Source organism: Enhydra lutris, unplaced genomic scaffold (assembly GCF_002288905.1).
Source record: "Enhydra lutris kenyoni isolate GAN:26980312 unplaced genomic scaffold, ASM228890v2 scaffoldscaffold83, whole genome shotgun sequence".
NCBI lineage: Eukaryota > Metazoa > Chordata > Mammalia > Carnivora > Mustelidae > Enhydra > Enhydra lutris.
The window spans coordinates 669,009-692,202 of NW_019154167.1; the positions used below are offsets into that span (position 1 = coordinate 669,009).

Below are 23,194 nucleotides of genomic sequence, written 5' to 3' on the forward strand. Positions count from 1 at the left end.
ATTCCTACTGCTGGACATACATGGGCCTGCTTGGCCCCCACATCCCTCCCCCAGCAGGGACACAGGGGACTGGAATGGGCTGCATTTGCTTGGAGGGTTTGGGAAGGTCCAGGCACTGGGACCCCACACACAGCCAGGGAACATTCTCTGCCCCGGGAATGGGCTTTGGCTTCCTAGCAGCCCCAAGGCCTTTGGTGGTGGCCGCTTCCTGCTCATCTGCTCTCATTCCTCTTCTGATCTTATCCTTAGGCCGCCCCGGCTCCCCGGGGCCCCCAGGGCCCCCTGGGCCATCCTCTGATCAAGGTGACCCTGGAGACCCTGGCTTCCCTGGAGTTCCTGGCCCTCAAGGGCCCACGGGAGACCAAGGAATTCCAGGTTTCTCCGGCCTCCCTGGAGAGCTAGGACTGAAAGGTATGGCTGCCCAGTCTCGACCCCACTGTCTCTCACCTGTACCACCGTGCCAGGCCCTAACTTGCTTTCCCTTGGACTTTGCCAGGCGTGAGAGGTGAGCCTGGCTTCATGGGGACTCCAGGCAAAGTTGGGCCACCTGGAGACCCAGGACTTCCTGGAATAAAGGGGAAGGCAGGGCCCAGAGGTGAGTTGAGAGCACGTGCCTGGATGCTCCCGAGCTTGAGGGACCGGTCTGGGGGTCACAAACCTACAGGAGCCTACCTACACTGCTCACCACACCAAGAAAGCCTGGATGTGTGAGGCAGCTGAATGAAGCTCCCCCAGGGAGGGTATCTCCCCAGCTTGGGGCATCGCTGCCTCTGGCCACTTCTGGAACTGAAGGTCACTACCACCATGGGTCCGGCCGCTGATCTCCCCTCTGCACTCTTTCTGCCTCTGCGGGCACATTCGGTTTGGTTTGCACTCATCGCCACTTAGCCATGGGCTCAATTCTGAAAATGAAGGACTCTATCCATCCTTTACCACCATCCCCTCATGCACACCCAAACTGTTAGCAAGCCCTGCGGGCTGCGTCCCCTCAATATGTGTGCATCTGCTCACCTCTCAGCCCCTCCCTGGCTGCCACCTGGGTCCAGGGCACAGCCAGTTCTCAAAGGAATCACTGCAGTGACTTGCTAACTGGCCTCTTGGCTTCCTCCCCTGTTGGGCAGCTCCCCCAACAATCATTTCTCCATGAAGCAGTCAGAGAGATCTTGTAAGACATAAATCCTCCACTGGCTTCCCATAGCAGAGCAATGAACTGTGGTTCCCAAAGTCCCATGGGACGACTCCCTCTTCATCCTCATCATCAGCCCTTCCTCTTTTCTGTTCCCCTTCTTTACCACACCAGCCTCTTTCATTTAGCCAACCCAGTTGACCCCTGGGCCTTTGCACAGGTGAGGTCTACTTCCTTGAGTCCTCTTGCCCTCCAGTCTACCCCTGCTCCTTCTCATCTTTAGTGGTCTCAGCTTAAATGTCCCTGCTTCTAAGAGGCCACTTGTTACTCTTTCTCAAGCAGATTCTCCACCCCAGGACCCCCTCAGCTCACCGTCACAGTCTGTGTCACTGTCACTGAGCTGTTCATTTCCTTTGTAGCGCTTCTCACAACTTGCAGGGAGATGAATGGTATTTGTCAGGTTATGCATCTCCCATCTTTCTCACCGGACTGTAATCTCCACAGCGTTCTGTGCCTTAGTCTACCAGGGTGTGCCCCATAACAGGCACTTGAAAAATAGTTGGTCAATGAAATAGTAAGCGAATCAGCTCATGTGTCTCTTTATAAACTGGCAGGCCAGGCTCAGGGTCCTAGGCTGTGGTGCCAGCTGAATCTCTGAGGTTGGACTCCTCCCCTTGGCCTCCTTGGCCTTGTGCTCTGACCAGTGAGGGAGCAAACCAGCGACGCCAGCCCCAGACGAAAAAGCTCAGGCCACCTCATTGGCAACAAATGTGTCCTGACTTGCCTACCGTGTCCCAGGTCCTAGGAAACCATGTCCCAGACCCTGAGGAAACATGATGAATGTAACCCACTCCCTGCCTTCTAGAAGTTACCAGTTCACTGGGGAGTTAGGTGGGTAAAGAGGACATCATGTAAAGGGTGTGACAGTCTTTCTGGACGGATCCAGTGGGGACTGTGGGGGCAAACAGCAAAGGCAGAAAGTGGGCAATGGCCAGGTAGGAAAGCAAGCTTCTGGGGCCCTGTGCCAGCTGCATCCTCTGCCTCCACCTGATATTTCCATCTCTCCCATTTGTCCCCAGGCTTTTCCGGACCCCAAGGTGCTCCTGGACAAACACCAATTACAGAAGCTGTTCAGGTTCCTCCTGGACCCATGGGTCTACCAGGCATCGATGGCATCCCTGGCCTCACGGGAGATCCTGGGGTTCAAGGCCCTGTAGGCCTCCAAGGTAAGGAGAGCACCAGCAACAGGGGACTTCTCGGGGAGGGGAGTTAAGACGACCTTGGCTGAGAGGCTGAAGCAACTGGCTGGGATCTCCGGCTCAGAGCATTTCCTCCATTCCTTCACAAAGCCCCCGAACTCCTTGTTGGGAAGCGGGGGCCAGCAAGGTCAGCAGAAGTACTTGGCTTTAGAAAATGTGTGGGCAGAACATAGCAACAACTCTGGGCAGGGCAGCGCTTCCCTTTCTAACATGCTGCCAAGGGAAGGAGGAAGTGTGGTGGGAGGTCAAGAGCCATGGACAAAGCCCGAGGCTTGGTATGGGTTGGTGGGCAGGAAACCCAGCTTCCAATCCCAGCTTCCAATCCCAGCTGATGCACCAGCTCCGGTAAGTGAGCAGTCTCTCCGGGTGCAGGTGTTCTCATCTCTGACATGGGACTCTGACAGTTTCTGTGCATTCTGTGCATAGCTGGGAGGATGAGAGGAAGGGGGGAGTAGGTGTGAAGGGGCTCAGAAGGGCTGAGTGCAGAGCAGTGGTCCCAGGACGGAGAAGCCAGGCCAGGAAGCTAAGAACTAGCAAAGGTGGCTCAGCCCAGGAGTGCTCTAACATGATGGTCAGCGCGCCCTCTCCTGGTCAATTCTGGGCATAACACACAAGTCCTTTTTCCCTGGGGCCTGCTTTCAAGGACTTCCCACACTGAGTCCCAGCTGCTGGCCTTCTCTCCTTGCAGGCTCCAAAGGTTTACCTGGCATCCCTGGCAAAGATGGCCTCAACGGACTTCCCGGCCCGCCTGGCGCTCTCGGTGACCCTGGTCTTCCTGGACTACAAGGCCCTCCAGGATTTGAAGGTGTGGTGATGTCAGCACAGGGGGCTGAGGGTTTCCATGAGGGTAGGGGGATTTGGAGTGGCCAGAATCTCAAATCTGAGAAACAGGAAATGGGGCAGTAAAGCCTGACACTGAAAGGAGCCTGGAAAACCAGACTGCATTTCATTCGCTCCCATCCACCTCTGAGCCTAGGAAGGATGGGAGCCCCACATTCTGGAAGGCAAAGGACTCCTTCCAAATCCTTCTCTGGGTTCTCTTCTCTGAGAGCTATGACTGTCCTCTAGCCTGGCCCCTGGCCCTGCACCTCCCCTCTTCTACTCTGGGATTCTGACGTGGATGGGAAGGGGGTAGTTCAAGGCATAAGAAAGTCTGAGATGAAGAATGGCTGCTACTTACTTCCCATTTGGTAACAGGGATGGCAAATCAGTTGTCCTGCGCAGAGAACAGCTCTGAGACTCAGTGGAAAAAGGGGTACGATTAACTAGCCACGTCTTCCATGGGCAGGAGAACTAGTGGAATTTTTGACCCGCTAGTCCCAATTCTGCTTTTGCTGCCTCTGATTCAGCAGGGGCCCGGTTATGTTCTGGGAGAGCCTGCAAGCTCCAAGGGGTTGCCCCCTCAGCCCCCTCCTGCCCTCATAGAGGACGGGAGGCCTGGCGGCTGTGGGAGGGGAGCTGGATAAGCACACTTTTTCAAATAGGGATTCTGCGGCTGGATACGCCTGAGCTGGCATTCTAGCTCCACGGGCTGGGGGACTTGTGAGCCTGTTCCATTGTCTACAAATCGGGGTAATCGGGTTGTCGTGAGGATCCAGTGAGCCCAGCTGGGTGCTCGGCCTGAGGTCAGTGGCTGCCTTTATGAGCGGCTCACCCTCCCCCTTTCCTGCTGTCTCCCTCTCAGGCGCTCCAGGGAAGAAGGGTCCTTTCGGGAGGGCTGGAGTGCCTGGGCAGAGCGTGAGAGTGGGGTACACCTTGGTGAAGCACAGCCAGTCGGAACAGGTGCCCCTGTGCCCTGCCGGGATGAGCCAGCTGTGGGTAGGTTACAGCTTGCTGTTCGTGGAGGGACAGGAGAAAGCCCACAACCAGGACCTGGGTAAGTACCGGCTCTGACACCAGCCTTGGTCATCCCCCCACCACCACCACCACAGGGATCAAGAGCTCCCCTCTTCTGTCCTCTCAGCCTGGGGCGGGCCCACCATTGGGTAGTAGGATTCCAACAGTAGCTGTCACGTCAAGCATATCTGGGTTTAAACCCTGGCGCTCCCACTTACTGGCTGGGAAACCCAAGATGAGTTCTTCCACCTCTCTGAACTGCCACTTCCTCCTTAAATGGAAACAAAGCTAAGGCTAGTACCTGTCTCAGAGGCTGCTATAAGGAGTACATGAATCACCCAATGGAAAACGCTTAGGACAATGTTCGGCATGTTAAGCAGGAGTAATAATAATAATAATAATTGCTGTGGGGCAACAGCAATTACCCGGGAATTAATTGTATTGTCTACAGGTGTGCCGACTCTGAACCACAGACTCACTCTATTCAATGCGGATTTGACACAGCAGATTAATTAGGGAGTCGTTCCACAGCTTAGACAAAGATTCCTTTCATTCTCGAACTTCCCTGGTGTGTTGAGAATAGGATTTGACCAACAGACGCCAGCGGATGCATGATGTTCCAGGCCTGGAAGGAGGGCCGTCCCTGCTCTGGGACAAGTGGCTGGATGCCACCCGGGCCAGTCCAGCCCTGGTGGCACTGGGCACGGTCCCAGCCCCACCTCTCGGCCCCACCTTACCTGCCTCTGCCCACCTGCTCTCCTTCCAGGCTTTGCTGGCTCCTGCCTGCCCCGCTTCAGCACCATGCCCTTCATCTACTGCAACATGGACGAAGTGTGCCACTACGCCGGGCGTAATGACAAATCCTACTGGCTCTCCACCACCGCCCCCATTCCCATGATGCCCGTGGGCCAGGCCCAGATCCCCCAGTACATCAGCCGCTGCTCTGTGTGCGAGGCACCCTCACAGGCCATCGCTGTGCACAGCCAGGATGTCACCATCCCGCGGTGCCCCCTGGGCTGGCGCAGCCTCTGGATCGGGTACTCCTTCCTCATGGTGAGGCCCTGCCTTGCCCCCTTCCCCAGTGTAGAGGCAGAGGGCGGCGGCGGGGGTGCGGTGGGGGGGACCCTGGGAGGGTCCCTCACGCAGGTTCGCAGGCTCAAGCGACATGATGTAGGAAGCACAGAATTTGAAATGAAGGAAGAGGCTTGGCCTGACCTTGGCCGAGTTCTGCATGAATGATGGGTGATTCTGAGAGTGAGTAGAAGGGAGCAGTTTGCACCTAGCCGTCCAGGGTGAGAATATCTATGAATCACGGGCAAAGGCCCTGATGTCTCCATGCCTGCTTCAGGTACACCACAAGCGAGGGAGGGAGGTGACAGCCGATCCTGGTGGACAATGAGGGAGAGGCTGCCCCCCACCCTCGAGGCCGGGACACACTCTCATGGCCCAGGCTGGGCATGGCTGCTCCTCCTTTTCTGCCCAAGGTCCCAGGCCCCTCCGGCTACCGCCATGTCCTCCTGAAAGGCTCAAATGAGGGTGTACTCTGTTTCTACATCCTTACTGAGGTTTTTGCTGCTTGCCCGCTGTGGTGGGAGAGCTGTCTGTCTTGGTAAGAAAGAGCTGAGAACATCTGCAAGCCCAAGGAGGCATCAACTCCCTCACACGCCATTCTGTGTGAATACCCGGGGTCGGGGGTCGGACATTAAATAAGCAAAAGGCAGGTTTCGGGCCAGAATCGCTCCCAGGGAACACCAGGGTGGCCCCTGCTGAAGTACTCTGCCTCCCCGGAGCTTCCTTGCTAGATCGCCAGGGGTGAGATGACGAGAAATTGTCTTTGAAGAATTACCAAAGCCGTAGGCCTCCTCACGTTAGTGTGCCCACCTGGGATGAGATACTTCCTTGTTTTGCTCTGTGTGAATTGGGCAGTTTATCCCCATGTGATACAGAGTCGCCTCACCTCTCCTTCTGTCCCATCCACCACCCAGATCAGGAAATAAGTCAAAAAGGCCCCTGAGTTTCCACAAGGAATAGTACAAAAGTTGTACAAAATCGCCTGTGTTTTGCTCCCAGGAGCACTCTTAAGTCCTTACTCAGAATCTCTTTACTCTTACTTTCCACAGAATTCTAACGTTCTAGAATATCCATATTTTCCTGAAAACCTGTAAGGGTGGGAATTTGGACTGCCTAGTACAGCATCTTGGGACCATAAGACATGCCCGCTAAGAAGGAGAAAAGAGGGAGAAAATGATTCAAAGGTGGCCTAAGAACTCTGGGGACACAACTGTCCAATGCCAAAAGTAACATTCCCAACAACAAGCCTGAGTCCTGTGCCAAGTGTAAAATACACAGCGTCTGCCCAATTAGTAAGGCAGGGTAGTGTGTCCTTTGTTCCAGAACATGTTCCATCTGAGGATCAAAATGAGGAAAGCTTTGACGCTTCATGTATCAGGAAAATCCCTTCTAAGGAGACTAACCCTCCCGGAGCTGTGTAAAGCAAGCCATCCCTGAGCGTCCAACTTGGGCATCTGTCCCACTGGCCATTTGCTGACCCTGGGGGGGATGAAGCCCATTCTTCACCCACTGTGGTCCAGCTAATACCCCAGCTGACATGAAGGGAGACGGGGTGGGGAGTGCCGTGACAGGGACTGCTATCTGTGGGTACAGTGACTGGCGACTATGGGCTAATGAATGGTACTGACTTTGGATGCTGAAGGGGCCCTGAAGCGGGGACCAGGACGCCAGGCCGCATACGAGGCCCACTTGTACTCAGCAAGCAACAATGCTCTGTGTTGTCCTAAAGGGTGTGGTACAGATGGAAAACGTAAGAAGTTCTAAGGACGCTAACTGCAGAGCCGACACTATTCATAGATGGGCTGGGGGAGGGGCTCAGGGTTTAGCCACTTGGTGGAGTACCACGCGCTCTTCTTGGGGTTCACCACCAAGGGCTTGGGGTAGACAAGGGTTTGGAGAAGCCCTGCATTCTAAAACCTACTGAATCTGCCTTCATTCAGACTTTTCTCAGACTTACTTGCCCGCGGGGATTGGCAAAGAGCCGCCAAACACACTTCGGAACTCAGCGGGATGTTGGGAGTTTGGTGGGGGAGGACACTGGCCAAGAGGTCCCCGCTGCCCAAGCACAGTGGGTTAGGGGGTCACTTGGGGAGCATGGAGGGAATGCTCCTGGCCCTGAGGAGCTACAAGCTCAAGTGGTCCCGGGAGATCTGGGGGTGCAGGCTAGACGCTAGGGCTGAGCCAGGGGCCAGAGCTGTGGAAGGGCCCAGGGCTGAAGTGCTGACCCCATCTGTTGCAGCATACCGCGGCGGGCGCCGAGGGTGGCGGCCAGTCCCTGGTGTCCCCGGGCTCCTGCCTGGAGGATTTCCGAGCCACTCCCTTCATCGAGTGCAGCGGGGCCCGGGGCACCTGCCACTACTTTGCCAACAAGTACAGTTTCTGGCTGGCGACGGTGGAAGAGAGGCAGCAGTTTAGGGAGGAAGCGGCGTCTGAGGCGCTCAAGGCCGGGCAGCTCCACACCCGCGCCAGCCGCTGCCAGGTGTGTATGAAAAGCCTGTAGAGGGGCAGCTGCCGCACCCCACCCCCTGCCCGCCCTCCCCCACACAACGGTCCCCTCACGGCTGAAGAAGGAAGGACCCCTGCCCTGTTGCCTCTCCGTCAAGTCGTACATCGGAGTCTCCTGAGGGCTGGACTACTGGACACTGGTCGCCTGACCGTCAGGCCCGATGGGTGAGCCCGCCCGACTGGGGTCTGCTGTCCCATTTCAACCTGGTGCTGTTGTTGGACGCGGACGTTTGCAGGCTTATTCACGGCTACCTCAGAAAGACCTGCTGGGTGACTGCTTTCTTAGACTCCTAGCTTTCCTCATTGTCTTGATCAGAAAGCCCTTCACCATAGCTGAGAAGTCACTTCTTTCTGTCCAGAGGTCACCACATTATTTGGCTTAAACCAGAAGCTGGTGTTTCCACATTCAGCCAGAAACTTCTCTGGCTAAGCATTCACAGGGTGACTTGAACCTGCATGGGGCAAGCTCTTACTCATCCAGGGGACCCACTGTGTCTAGGCAGGCGGTGGACCGGGAATGGGGTCCCCACCAGCAGCCCGGGGTGCTCTTTGGTTCCTTCAAGGGTGAGCCAAGCTGGGCCCCAGAGTGCTTCAGGAGGGGGCTTGTTAACTTCAGATGGTCCCCAATGAATTACTTCCTCTTTGCCAGCGCCCTCCCCAGCCAGAGACCTAGAACTTGGCCTAGTCCAGAGTAGAGCAGGGGAGGCACCAAGTGCAGCCAGGCCCAGAAAGGGAAATGAGAAGCACACCCCTTTCTCCCAGGCCGGGACGGGGGGTCGGGGTGGGGGGGGTGTTGGGGGCAGAGAGGTGGATGGGTAAGAAGGTATGAATTTTGCTTTGGACTCCAGGAACAAAAAAAAGACAAAGCCCTTGTCCCAGTTTCTCAGAGGTCCCTGTTTATTCCAAATGCCATCCAGATGTGTGCAGTGGGGCAAATCAAAGCCATGGTGTTTTGGGTCCTTTGCGTTCTGAGGCTGTTGTTAGAGACTTTCCATTAAAATGTCCATCCAATTGCTCTTTCACGGGTAGCTTGTTAAACTATTTTAATACATTGTTAAGTCTCAGAGAAATCTAGCACACTCCTCTCCTTAGCAGTTGGCAGACCTAAAACAAGCTGGAGTGGACTATAAAGTGTATGGCATTCTCTGCAGGGGGATGTGTTTTAACCAGTTCCTCTGATTATCAGTTTCCCAGAATACCTAGCTATGTTAACATGAGGCAATTCCTTCTGGGTGATTCTGTTTCCTTAAATATTATGTAAACCATGCCAACACAGAGAAAGCAAAATCAGTATAATCTGAATTACTTTTACCTTCACCTCCTGAGTAATAAGCATGCTGTCAGCTTTGTGCATTGCAAATAAAAGGAATCACACATCAACGTTCGGCTCTTTGGATGTTTTCTCATGAATACTTTTCTAAAGTCCATCTCGCTATAATTCGTGAGTTCCCCTCAGAGCCTGATAACACAAGCTGAGCTTTACAACATAATACTGAGGTGGAAAAAATACAATTAAAGTCAAAGGGCAGAAGGCAACAAATCCACAACTTCTTTCAAAATACACCTACAACTGCTTTTAGCCCCATCCATTCTAGAGTTCAAGAAATGGGTTTCCATACTTCTGGGGCCTCAGTATCCTTTACAGAGAAATCAAAAGTAGGGAAATGTTGGGGCACCTGGGTGGCACAGTCAGTTAAGCATCCAACTCTTGGTTTTGGCTCAAGTTGTGATCTCAGGGTCATGAGGCCAAGCCCCACATCAGGCTTCTCGCTCAGTGAGGAGTCTGCTTGAGACTCTCTCTCCCTCTCCCTCTGCCCCTCGACCCCCCCAACCTCACATGCACAGGCTCGCTCTCTATCTCAAAAATAAATAAATAAAATGTAGAGACATGTTGAGGTTGTTAAAATAAAATCTGAGACATATATGCATATGCATATTTGTATATGCATAAAATATATCTTCTGGACTGATAAGAAAGCCATGATGCTGGGAGCATTCAGAGAAGGGAACCAATCCATGGGAGGGAGAGACATTTTCACTGTACATCACTTTGTACCTTTTGATTTTTGAACTACTGGAATATATTACCTACTGGGGAAAAAAATGGAATTCAAGGAAACAAGTGTTCTAATATTCCTACATATACAGAAAACAAAACAAGACAAAACAAAACAAAACAAACTTTAGTTTGGTGCTGGCTTTCAAGCTAGGGTTGCTGGCCTTCCTCAGGCCTTGGTAGAGAAGGGGGGTGAAATGCACCCAAGTTAAGAGGGAAGGAGAGAAACATGGGCTTGAGGTACAGCCACACAAAAGAGGGTTTAGCAAAGCCAATTTGATCAAAATGTGCTTGAAGATTTGCTATGTTGCTCATCCTGAAATGGTTTGGAATTGCATTTGCCGCATGGATTAAATGTCACCACGTGAATAATTTTTTCTCATTATAGCTGTCAACCAAAATGGAGTCGAAGTCAAAGGCCAATTTGGATTTCCCCCGAATCAACAATTTTAAGTCATTGATTGGCAAACTACAGCCTGCACACCAAATCTGCAGCTCGCCACCTGTTTTTGTAAATAAAGTTTTATTGGCTTCCAGCCAGGCTCGTTTGTGTGCACACCGGCAATGGCTGCTTTTGCTCTTTTGCACTTTGACCGTGGAGCTGAGTGGCTGTGGCAGAGACCGTATGGCCTGCAAAACCAGAAGTGTTTACTATTTGGCCCTTGGCAGGAAAAATTTGCGCACAGCTGATTTAAAGTGATCACGACTTGGGGCACCTGGGTGGCTCAGTTGGTTAGGCCTTTGGCTCAGGTCATGATCCCGGGGTCCCAGGATGGAGCCCTGAGTCTGGCTCCCAGCTCAGTGGGGAGTCTGCTTCTCCCTCTCCCTCTGCCTCTCCCTGCCGCTCATGCTCTCTCTCTCTTAAATAAATAAAATCTATTTAAAAATGAGTTTTTAAGTAAATAAACAGATAAAGCGATCATGACTTGATTGAAGGGCCGGGTGACATCTGACAAAAACATCAGTAAGGATGGCGACACCCATCATCAGACAGCAAGTTGCCCTCAGCTAGGAAGGAAATCAACCAGGGTGCATTTGATGTGATTTCTCAAATTTTTGATCTGAATTATAATCATTTAAAATATATATTCAAATAACTTAAAAAGACCTTTTTCTCCCTGATGCAATCACTTTATTATTAGAGCAAGAGAACAGATTGCTTCTTAGTATTTAGCCCAAAAGAGGTCACTCCTGAAGGGGTGAAGAAGCACAGGGAAACCATCTCTTCTCCGCTGGTACTTGAAGCAAAGTGGGAGTTTCTGTCTGTCTTCCAGACATCCATCTCCTCGTTTCAGTAGCTGAAGACTCGCCGTGGCCAGGTAAGACAAGCCGGGAAGCAAGGGATAACTCCTAATCTTTCTGTTCCTATGTTCCATGATTGTTCTAGTTCGTTCTGGGGAAGGGTTATCATCGTTTGTTTTCTGAGAAACGGTAATTGGCTCAGTCATGATTGCTTTCAAGTTTGTATGCTGTTGGCATATCAGGCACTTGCTGACTAGAAAAGTCTCATGTAATGGGTTTGTGCTCTTCTTGTGCCGGTTGGAAGACAGACCGCCAAGTCGCGTTTCCGCTATCCTAGACGCTCAGGATCTCGAAATCTTCCTCCAGGTCAAACTCCTCTAGTTGTTCAGTAGAGTCAATGAATTCTGTTGGAGTATGGAAATGAGAAAGAAGAAAGCTTGACACTCTGGTTGAAATGGTCAGTACAGTTACTCAGTAGTTGAGGCTATTCATTTTTTAATCGTTTTGCTAGAGAAACGTGGAGGACACTCGCAGGTGGGACCGCGGACAAGTACTAGAGATTCTTTAGAAAGAGCCACATTGAGGGTGCCTGGGTGGCTCAGATGGTTAAGCCATTGCCTTCAGCTCAGGTCATGATCCCAGAGTCCTGGAATCGAGTCCCATATCAGGCTTTCCCTGCTCTGCAGGGAGCCTGTTTCTCCCTCTCCCTCTGCCTCTCCCCATGCTTGTGCACTCGCTCTCTCTGTCAAATAAATAAATAAAATCTTTAAAAAAAACTCATAAAAAATTAAAAAAAGAAAGAGCCACATTGAGATACCATCTTACATCAGTCAGAATGGCAAAAATTGACAAGGCAAGAAACAACAAATGTTGGAGAGGCTGTGGAGAAAGGGGAGCCCTCTTACACTGTTGGTGGGAATGCAAGCTGGTGCAGCCACTCTGGAAAACAGTGTGGAGGTCCCTCAAAAAGTTAAATATAGTACTACCCTATGACCCAGCCATTGCACAACTGGGTATTTATCCCAAAGGTACAGATGTAATGAAAAGAAGGGGCACCTGCACCCCAATGTTCATAGCAGCAATGTCCACAATAGCCAAACTGTGGAAAGAGCTTAGATGCCCTTCAACACACGAATGGATAAAGAAGACGTGGTCCATAAATACAATGGAATATTACTCAGCCATCAGAAAGGATGAATACCCACTGTTTGCATTGTCATGGATGGGACTGGAAGAGATTATGCTGAGTGAAATAAGTCAAGCAGAGAAAGTCAATTATCAAATGGTTTCACTTATTTGTGGAACATAAGGGATAGCATGGAGGACATTAGGAGAAGAAAGGGGAAAATGAAGAGGGGGGGATATCAGAGGGGGAGATGAACCATGAAAGACTACGGACTCTGGGAAACCAACTGTGGGTTTTAGAGGGAAGGGGGAGGTGAGCCCAGTGATGGGTATTAAGGAGGGCACAGATTGCATGGAGCACTGGGTGTTAGACACAAACAATGGGTCATGGAACACTACATCAGAAACTAATGATGTCCTATATGGTGACTAACATAATTAAAAAAAAAAAAAGAAAGCAAAATAGTTAAGTTCATTACACAGTCTTATTTCCAGGGATGAAGACAAGGCTCTGGGGTCTTTGAGGTACTTTTCAAATCACCCCTGGCCCCTGATTTGTTTTTTTGGGCCAGACCATGAATATACGTTCTCGTCATTTCGATTTCACACGGCCCTTTTGCATTGAGCTCATTTTCTTCAACTCTCAGGCTTTGAAACTGGTACAGATCAGTTCACTGGAAGATTAAAATCATCGAGGACACACTCCCTGCTCAGCCCAGCTGAAGAGACACTGTACGTTCTATGGAAAGCATGAGCCACAGTTGATTCGGTCTCATGAAACAAGAGCCACCCAAGAACCCTGGAACAATGGCTTACCTGCCCCGGTGGTTGTTACTTCTGGCTTAGCTGGAGGAACAAAGGGAGGCCAGTGTGATGGATGTTTCTGAACTAATTCAAACATCCTTAAGTTTTCCTTTAGGATTTCCTGAGGACACACAGAAACGGCTGTAAACATTTCAGACTGACTACACATTTCAGGCTGGCTGTCCACCTGTGATCCCAAACCCTGTGAGAGTGGCCTGGTTGTTGAAAGGCGAGAACAAAGCCCTGGCCAGTGCGCCCATCCTCTCCTTGCTCCATCCGAGGACCCAGCCCCCTTCAGTGCTAGCGCTGTTAGCCCAGGAAGGAAGGACGCTGGAGGGAGGAGCTGATGGAAAGCCAGACGCCCTGGCCTAACTCAGTTCAGTGCCGAGCTGTTCCTGTTGTGTTGGCTCCAAAGAACTGTGTGTTCATTACGTGAAACCTGGCCCCAAAGGATCCGGGACAGCGTATTGGCAGGGTTTTGATTTTAGTCCAACACGTGTGGTGTATGTCCTAATTAAGATGGCACAGTCTTACCAGAGAACTTTCATTCAACCTTTACAGGGGGTGTGTCTAGAGTTGCGCTGCCTTCTGACAGGTTAAGAATTGCCTTTAGAAAATAATTTTCCATTGTGTCCCAGCCAATGTTTCACTAGGGTGGCAGAGTCAGCTAGGGACATTAATGTCAATTATCTGTTGGCTCATGAAGAAAAAAATCTGCCCTCCTCACAGGAGGCTCTGGGCTCCCATCTCCTGGCCTCTATTTTCTTTCTTTCTTCTTCTTTTTTTTTTTTTTTTTTTTGGCAGGTAGGAGAATAGCACGTCTCCTGCCATTCCATCTGGGGCACTTTTCAACTACTCCCTGTGATCGCCCTTCTTTAATAAGCATTTATCAATGTCTCCTACATACTTGTGTTAGAAGTGAGGATGAGCAGGGCAGATACAAAGACTGGTGAGCCAGCAAAAACGGTGAGTACCCTTTTACACAAAATACTGAGAAGAGAGCATATCTGGCTTTGCTGTTTACACAGATTCCTGCAAACTGTGTTTTGTTTAGCAGCAGCGTGCCGACCTTTAATAGAAACGAGATGGCTAAGAGAAAGACACACTCCCTAAACTACATCATGGACTATATGAAACTGTAAACAGACCACGAAACAAACAGAAAAGCAGTTTGGTTCCTTCAATCATCTCAGCGCTATGAAGGGCATGAGGAAGAATTTAGGCGGAACTCTGTGAAATTAGCATTAAGTGAAAACGGTGGAATATTCATTGAATATTTCATGTGACTTGTAGGCATAATCAGATGAGACATTACATAGCTAAAAATATCACCCACTTGACATACTAAGCATATTTCAAACAAAGGTTTTGCTCTGGTTCCCCCCAGAATTATGCATAATTCCCCACATCTTAGTTTTTCTCTTGCAGTATAATCCCATCAGGCTAGATTCAAGTCACTACGTGGAGCAGTCTTGAAAAGGGATCCTATTGAATAACTTCTGCTTTTAAGACTAAGAAAAACATACATCGTTACCTTCTGTACAAGGCTACACCAGCTATCAAAATCCTTTTCTTCTTTGCAGAAAAATCCCTTGGGGGGAAAAGCAAGAGAACAGAACTTAGAACTGGTCAGGGGCACAGAGTCAGGCCCTCTGTACTACAAGATGGCGCCCCTGGCCTGGAGCTAGGATGGGGGCCGCTCTCTTTAGATGCATCTTCTGGCAATAATGGAGCACATTGGCTGCATTGCTTCCTCTCCTGGGCCATTTACCTGGACACACACATTTACTCGTTCATTCCACCTCTCCCTCTCCGTCCTACTCACTCTCCCCCACCCCCTGTCCCTCTCCCCTCATACTGTGAGATACAGTAACTTGAAGGCCAATCTCCAAAGCATGGGGTTAATTCCATTACCCTCGGTGCGTAAATAGACACATCCATAAAGAACAGTTGATTAAACCAACCAACAAAAGCCAAATAGTACTTTTAGCTGGAGGTAGTACACGGTAAGATGGCTTTGACCTGAAGGAAATGATCTGTTAGAATAAAAAGAACCATCCACCTCCTTCCCCATCCTCAGAGCCATCCTACAGTAGTGAAAGAATGGTCCAAAACAAGAGGAGGGCTCTTGTCCACTCTCGATCTCTGGTGCTCTGACAATTGGGTTAAACTGGAAGAGAGGATTCAGCCAGGCCTCAGAACCAACAGTAACTTTGCAGGCAGCTGTCCGTTCAGCATATGAAGACAGTCATCATACCTCCAGGGGGAAAACCCTGAGTGTCCAGGGAAATGAGCGCTATCTACCCGGAAGGTCTTGCCCTCTGATCCCTCCCTAACTATGTCCCACCTTATTCCCTGAGCCTGGGTAGCAATAATTAGGGGGCAAGAAGTAAAAGGGTAAAGACTGTAATGCTAATAATAACTAGCATTTACAGAATACTTACAAGGTGCCCAGCCCTGAGTTGAATGCCTTATGCCTCCCACAACACTGAAGGAAGTATTGTTCTGCTCATTTTAGGGGTGAGAAGGCTGAGGCTCAAAAAAGTTCAAGGGCTCCTCCTAAGTCCAGGGCTAGGAGGTGGCAGGGCCAGGATTCCAACTCTAGCAGTTTGCCTTCAGGGTCCATCCCTTCCCTACTATACTATGGTATACCTCACGGGGGGTGGGGCATGGTGAGGGAACATACTCTCTCGCCTTCCTACCCAGCAAACCTAGAGAACTCCCCAGAAACCAATCTGTAACAGGGTGGCATCGTATCTCTTGGCCCACCCAACCTTCAGATACCCACCAGCGCTACGGAAGGATCCAAGTTCAAGATGTTCATTCGCTGCGGGGACTGTAGGCAATGGAAAGTCTGGTCGTCAACCGTTCCATTCTCTTCGGTGTCAACAAAAGTCTGGGTTGTGTGAGGGTCCAAGAAAATGAGCTCATCACCTGTTTGGAATGAGACATGCTTAATCTAGAAAGAACTGCTGCCCCTGTCCCACTGCTGTCCCTCAGGGGGAGGAGGCGCTCTGGTTTTCTTAACCCCTCCCTTTGGTGACAATGGGAATGAGATGACAGAAAGCCTGAACTCAGGTGATCATGCTTGAAGGAAGCCAAATCCAATCACTCAACCAGAGGACTCATCCTAGCAGATACATCTCCTCAAAGCCCAAGACCAAAAATGGAGAGGGACGGGTTTGAGCAAATGAGCAAATGAGAGACCAGAGATGATGTGGCAGGCTCTGTGAGCAGCAGTTAGCAAAGAGGTGGGAGGTACAACCACCAGGGCGGGAGCCCAGGTACCATTAGGGAGCTTCCTGCCTCTTTCCACATTGGGAAGCATCTTGCTCGCTCCATGCCATTGGTTCTCAGACTTGTGGTCAGAGAGCACATCTGGTAAGAAAGAAAAGGCCTTGGCCTTCCCAGAGAAATGGAAATGCTGACTCTGTTAATGATGGGTTCTGACTTCTGGTCTCAGTTAGCTAGCAAGTTAAGCGATTCCTAGTGGAAAGCTTTGATTCCACCACAGACACACCTCACCAAGGAAATTCACTTTGAGATGATCCGCCTGCACAAAGGAGAGAAGAGCCATGCTTTGTCAAGGTGGAAAAAGCCCAACCCAATAATGACCTGGGAGGAGTCTGAGATAATAAAACCTCTACTTTGATATTCAAAGGGCTGAGAGGCCCTCCAGGGCTCATCAGTGTCATGCTGAGTTGGCCAGAGTGGTACCCCATCCTCACTGGCCAGGCTTCAGGACCATCTGGGCCTCTGTGTTGTAGAAGGGGTTGGGCAACCAAAGAGAGATCTACCCAAGGCAGGAGAATGGGGTAGGAAGAGATGCCACCAAAGACCCTCCCTGGAGTGGCATCCAGGATGGCGTTGGGCCACATCTAAGAGTTTCTGTTGGCAGACAACGTGTTTCTGATGCCTGATGAATAGCTTAACTTGTCTCTACCACAGACATATATATCCCCCCTAGACCACTGGGGGGTAGATCAGTTATACCCCAAAAGCTTCAAGTCACAAAGAAAAGCAATAACCAGGATGTTCAGAAGGAAGCCTACTTATGACCACAGAAAAGTAAGAAGGAAAGGAAGCTGTGCACAAGAAAATGGAAATCCAGAGTGGGACTAGGAGCAAGCATTCTGCCAGTGTTTCAAGTTAAGGTGCTGGGAATAATTGGATAAATAAGAGCATCCTCTCTGATTCTGGCCCTTTCCAGGTGCGTGCCTGTGTGTGTGTGTGAGTGTGTGTGTGTGTGTGTGTGTGTGTGTGTGTGTGTTTGTGTGCGTGTGCACGTGTGTGTATGTGGAGTGGAGGTTTTCAGGTGCCGCTGTTTCTGAGAATGCTTAAAAGAGATACAGTAGAATCCCCCAAAAGTCCTAGAAGTGATGTGGGGACCAAACCCAGGTCTCTAATTAGGCCTGAGAACAAGAGGCCATCTGGTCAGCCATCTGCAGACATGGGGCTCATGCTATGGATCCTTGGTGGCAACCTTCCCCGAAGTGCAGGGGACAAACATCTCCTGTCTAAGCAGGCAAAATCGGACAGACAGACTCTCATCCTGGACATAGGGTCACACACCGAGAGCTTTCCTCAGCTTCCCACTGGAAAAGAGGGCCCTCAGGAAGCAAGGTAGCATGGCAGGCAGAGATGGCCTCATTGGAACTGAATGCTGATCTGGCTACTTTCTAGCTAGGTGACTTTGAGGCAATCCCTCTAACTCTTACTTTCACTATACTAAGCTTTAACTCACAGGAGTATCTAACTCTCTGTATCTAGATCTCTATATCGGACTATCTGTCTATACCTGTATGTGTTTGTATGTTCTCTATCTATCTGTCTGGGGTGGGACTTGGCAGGTTCTCTGACACAAGAGAGCCGTTCAGCAAATGGCAGTTCTCATCTGTTCCCTCCCTTCAGACATTTGACCATTCTGGAATCCCCAACCTAATACAGTAAGGGGGTAAGTTAGACAAGGGGATTTGGGAGGACTTTGGGGCCTCCAATAAAGGTGAAGCAAAGGATTTATGAAAGGCAATGGGTAAATGGGAATTGTGCACAACTCTGGGTTGCTGAGGATTGCCCACACCCCTTTAATGAGTAGTCAACCTCCACAAAAGTCACCTTGACCCAGCGGCCTCACGAAACAGGAGGGCTATGCCAGCTTGGCAAACTCTCTCTGGGTAACTTGGGGTAAGGGAAGTTCGGGCCCCCCAGGAATCCCATCCATTGTTCCTTGAGGTCCCTCCAAAATTATTTTCCAATCGGTTTCTGCCTTGGCCTCGAGCAAAGAAAAAGACAAAATTTATTTTTGCAACCTTTTCTTTGACAGGAACCCAAAAGTTTAGAAGTGGAAGACATGTATAGGACTCCATAGACTGTATTTTGTACTGAGAAAAAACAAATGTCTCCTTGATTTACAAAGCTGTAGTTCTCAGGCTTGACCAATAGATGGCAGCAATAGTGAGCGTTTAGGCCACTCTGCAGAAACCCCACCTCAAAGAGAAGAAAGCAGGCAAAGGAAAGACCTGTGTTGGGGGTCAGGAAGGGTGGGGTCACCTTTCACTGGGTGTGCACTACATCCCTGGCTCTTGGCTGAGTGCTCTTCTGTGAGGTGACAACACAGCAAGGCAGGGGTGAGCCCTATGTTCTTTTTTGTTTTTTAAAGTAAACTCTATGCCCAATGTCGGGCTCGAACTCAGGACCCCAAGAGCAAGAGTCGCGTGCTCTACCCCCAGCTGAGCTGGCCAGGGGCCTCAGCCCTATTTTCCATAAGAAACTGAGATGAAAGAGCGGATATTCTTTTCCTGCTGTCACACGGCTGGCATGGGAGATAGCCAACAAGGCTGGGGATGTCAGTTTCCCATGCCACCTCAGCTCTCTGAAACTCTGAGGAGTGGGGCGGAGGGTGGCCAAGCCCACTGCACCCTCTCCCCTGCACATCCCTCATGCCACTCCCCATGCCTGTTCTGGCTCCTCTTGCCTATCCAAGGCTCCCCCTTATAATCCAAGCTCATATTCCCCAAGCACCATTTTCAGGTCACACCACTCCCTTCCCTGTGCTCTTCAGCACCAACCAGGTGCCTGGGCCCTTGGTACACAACATGTGGTGTGTACACCAGCAGCATCGGGCCCACCTAGTTAAAAGTGCAGAATCTCAGGGCCCACCCCGGACCTGCTAAACCCGCATTTTAATCGCCTCTCAGGGTGATCTGTGTGCACACCAGAGTTTGAGAAGCACTGGGCTAGCTTGCTTGGTGTGCCAAGGGCCTTAAATGACTCAGATCACAGCTAGTGTATAGGGTGGCTAGAGTTCCAGAGGCATCAGCTGAGGCAAGGGAATGCTGGGTTGCTTGTTAGGATCTGTGTTAGGAACATTAGGGTTTTTTTTTTTTTTAAGATTTTATTTATTTATTTGACAGATCACAAGTAGGCAGAGAGGCAGGCAGAGAGAGAGAGGAGGAAGCAGGCTCCCTGCTGAGCAGAGAGCCCGACGAGGGGCTCGATCCCAGGACCCTGGGATCATGACCTGAGTCGAAGGCAGAAGCTTTAACCCACTGAGCCACCCAGGTGCCCCAGGAACATTAGTGGTTTTAAGGCTTAGCCCCCGTTAGCAGAAAAAGGATAGCTCTGACTTTGTATCCTCTCAATTCTTCCTGTTCATGGCTCCAAACAGTGAGGCAGCAGGCCCAGCTGCGTGGGCCTGGGAAGTCAGAGGATGGGTCCTAGACCAGATGCCCAAGCCCCAAGAAGAGGGGGATCCATAATGCCAGGCGAGTGAAACCCTGCCACCCTGGGCCCCCACAAAAAGGAGAGGGAGATGCTAAAATGATGCCATGCCCTTGGGGTGGTCCCATGGGCACAGCTGTGGAACTATCTTTCTGAGAGGCAAGGCAGTGGAGGGACTGAAGGGGGCACCAAGAAGTGTTACTCTCCACAGATCAGGCCAGAGACAAGATGAGCTGACCAGAGGCCATGGAAGCTCTGGGCGAGATGAGGGTCCCCTAACCAGAATTGCCTGGGCTCCCGTGCAAACTTTCTGCCCACCTCCCACCCAGCCCGTGACAACTTACTTGTGAATCCTCTTTTCTTACCTAAGAATCCTATGAAATAATAGGCGTTATTTGGTTTTCCTCCTAATGCCCCTAAAGACTGTGGCATCTTAAAACACTCCTAGAGGGAAAGAGAATGCAAGATTCTCAACTCACTTGTGGACTGCTGCTCACGGATCTCCGTGCTCACATGGCGGTGTGATGGGCAGGCGGCAATGGGCCCGGGAAAAGGACTGACTTACTTTGAACGCATCAACGTAGACAGGGTTGATTTGGTTTATGCCCAGGCGAAGGGGCACAATGAGCAGCAGGGGTTTCCAGGCTGGGCGGCCCGCAGGGGTGCCCTTACTCTGGTTCGACGCGTTCAGAGTGTCAGGGGGACTCTCACCCACTGTATCGGCACTCAAGGGAAGGACACAGCACATTTTTTCTGGAAAGATAAGACAAGAGAACTGGGTCAAGGGGTATCCAGTCACCCGAGATATGCCCAGGGTGAAACTAAGGGCCTCCTCATCTCCTGGCCTGGAGCCCCACCCCCTCTGCCACCAGAGGCCAGCTCGCCTCACCTCCCATGGGAAGCCCAGGCTGCTCCTCCACAGCCCTTACTTCCTTCTGGCACCTGAGCACTCACCTCCTGCCATATATTAGGGGCTCACTGAGAAAATCTTATTTCTCAACTAGTCCGCAAGGGCCTCTGAGACAGGGGCCGTATCTTTCGGTTTCTCTAACCCCATGGTGGAGAGCATAGGGCTGGGCAAATGGCGGCCTTGGCAGAAGACCTGTCAGTGGTTTAACTGATTATCCTCACTTTGAGTATCCTGCAGGGAAAGGGTCTGGGCCCTTCCAGGGAGAGAGGACCCCTCTCATTGTTTTCTTCCTTTCAGAAAGCTGAAAGGGAAGAGAAGAAAAGGCACAGGGAATGGTTAACCAGAGTCCTGTGCTCCCCTAAGTTTCCCTACTCTGGTGAAGCAGGCTGGAGGCAGTGTATGTCTGTCTGTCTGTTTCTGTCTCTCTCACACACACACGTACACACTTTCTGAATGTTGAGGAAGGACCTCAACCACCCACCTCCCAGGAAGGTAAAGAAGCTAGGGACTCACTGATATCTTCAATGACTACTGTGTTATCCATGGAAACATAAACAGCCAAGGAATTCCATTCGTCAAATAAAGCAAGTTTTCTGCAAAGCAACACACAGTGAAGTCAAAATTGGGGAAGATGGCAACATCAGCAGAGAGCAGCACAATCTATGTCCTGTGTCCCTAAAGTCACTGAACACTGAGCCACAGAGAAGTTAGGGTTTGAGTCGAGCTCTGGCCCCCTGGACTGAGAGCTCTGGAACATCCCATGTCCAGGACCCTTGAGAATACCACAGAGTCACTGTTTTCAAATCCTGAAAAAAAAAAAAAACCCTGCTTTACATAATGGAAAAATCTACCTCACGAGATGATGTCACTCCTGCTGGGTGAAAGAGAAAAGGTACCAACATTTCTGCCAAGAGATCTTGTTTTCTCTTCTCAAATAAAAGACAATCTGACTTACTAGGGTATTTTCCCCAAAACAGGGAAACTGTCATGGAAAAAAAAAAACGTGTGTGTGTGTGTGTGTGTGTGTGTGTACACGTGTGTGTGTGTGTACATATATAGACACATACACACATATATACATATATACATACACACAAGGTTGGGAGCGTAGATAATACAGAGAATAAGGCCGAGGAAAATGTAGAAAAAGAGAGAGATCTCTTACATCCCTTCACACATGCAGTGCAAACGCTATTCGAGAAACTTCGGCTTTAGGTGGCCTTGGTGCAGCGCCTCGTTGGTCAACAGCTGAAGACAGAGAGCATGCGGAATTGTGTGACTTTGGAAGGGGTTAGAAATAAAACCCCTTTCATAGAGTGATCATCCGGGGTCTGAGTAAAGCAGCATGACCTCATCTCCCTTACATTTCTCTCTTGCCTGTCTGAAAGAAGGCCTGTTTAACCCGGGTACTTCTGGGATTCTTGGGTAAAGCCCAGTTCTACTGGACAAAAGAAAAAAAAAAAAACATTTTCCTGACCAAGGTAGCTCCCAGGAAGAGGTTAATTACCATTACACTTTAATTTCATTCCGTTTGAGGTACGACCTTTCCCTGATATACTAATACTCTGTTGTTAATGGTAACAATCACAATGAATCCCGACCCACTTAAATTTTTTTAAAAATATGTTTCCATTTGTCCGTTGTTGAGAACTTCAACATTTAGACGAAAGAAGCAAATTCTGAGGGACGTCACATAAAAACCCAACTATTTCAGGCTGGGCCTGAGGCCCGGCATGGCCCTTTTGATTCATCTTCAACGTGTTCTACCCTGGCTTCTTACACTGGTTCCCAAAATACTGTCAGATCTTCGCTCAGCAGAGTCAACCATGCCCCCTGAAGGAACTGTGGATTAATGTAAGAAAGTGCTCTCAGATGGGCTGTACCATTAGCAAGAAGTAAAGCCAAGATACAGATTTCACTTGGGTCCTTGGGAAATCCAGCCTACTTCCCTCATGAGCACATTTCCAGAGCATTCTGGTTCCATGAAGACTGGCTTATAACTGAAACAGTGCCCCCTCGGCACTTTTCATGGAGCAGGTCCCCCCATCATCCTCCAGAGAGCCCAGTAGTCAAAGAAGCAAGCTACACCCAAGGAGTCCAGATGGTTTCAACCTTCTGAGGGTCTAAATCCGGCCCCAGATTCTGAATGCCATCTTCATTCATCCTTCAAGTATGCATTTGAGCACTGTGTTTTATGTGCTAGCCTTACAGTAGTGAACGAGACAAATACAATCTCTGCCCTCACTGACTTTGCATTCGAAGGCAGGCATCAGGAAGGAGAGGGACAACAGGCAAGGAGGCCTGCAGGTGCAGGGGCTGAAGCCACTCACCCCGTTCACTGCTAAAATGTCAGTCTTAGATTCTCCACCTTGCCTCTTGCCGTGCCGTGGGAGGTGAATTCTGCAATTTAACAGAGCCATGGCAAAAGTACCCCGCTGGGGTATGTGGAGTCAGCTAAGAGATAAAGGACTGATCCCAAGCCTCCCTCGGGGTTGGTCTCCTCCCATAGGTGGCGAGCTCCCTGAGGCAAGGACCGTGTC

General features: G+C 50.4%; 2 protein-coding genes across 2 annotated transcripts in view; one reads left to right on the plus strand and one right to left on the minus strand.

Annotated features, from left to right (window-relative positions):
- LOC111161277 (collagen type IV alpha 6 chain) overlaps window positions 1-7,792 on the plus strand; it is a 71,884-nt gene extending 64,092 nt beyond the window's left edge. The window contains exons 40-46 of the mRNA XM_022524861.1: window positions 250-411; window positions 497-595; window positions 2,206-2,352; window positions 3,074-3,190; window positions 4,070-4,261; window positions 4,988-5,274; window positions 7,532-7,792. Coding sequence (XP_022380569.1) covers window positions 250-411; window positions 497-595; window positions 2,206-2,352; window positions 3,074-3,190; window positions 4,070-4,261; window positions 4,988-5,274; window positions 7,532-7,792 — 1,265 coding nt within the window. The remainder of the gene's footprint in view (window positions 1-249; window positions 412-496; window positions 596-2,205; window positions 2,353-3,073; window positions 3,191-4,069; window positions 4,262-4,987; window positions 5,275-7,531) is intronic.
- Window positions 7,793-10,969: 3,177 nt separating this feature from the next.
- Window positions 10,970-23,194, minus strand: part of LOC111161292 (autophagy related 4A cysteine peptidase) — a 53,247-nt gene continuing 41,022 nt past the window's right edge. Inside the window, exons 8-14 of the mRNA XM_022524873.1 lie at window positions 21,168-21,247; window positions 20,310-20,497; window positions 20,110-20,188; window positions 15,813-15,958; window positions 14,559-14,615; window positions 13,037-13,145; window positions 10,970-11,499 (exon numbers count right to left, since the gene is read on the minus strand). Coding sequence (XP_022380581.1) covers window positions 11,429-11,499; window positions 13,037-13,145; window positions 14,559-14,615; window positions 15,813-15,958; window positions 20,110-20,188; window positions 20,310-20,497; window positions 21,168-21,247 — 730 coding nt within the window. The 3' untranslated portion in view covers window positions 10,970-11,428. The remainder of the gene's footprint in view (window positions 11,500-13,036; window positions 13,146-14,558; window positions 14,616-15,812; window positions 15,959-20,109; window positions 20,189-20,309; window positions 20,498-21,167; window positions 21,248-23,194) is intronic.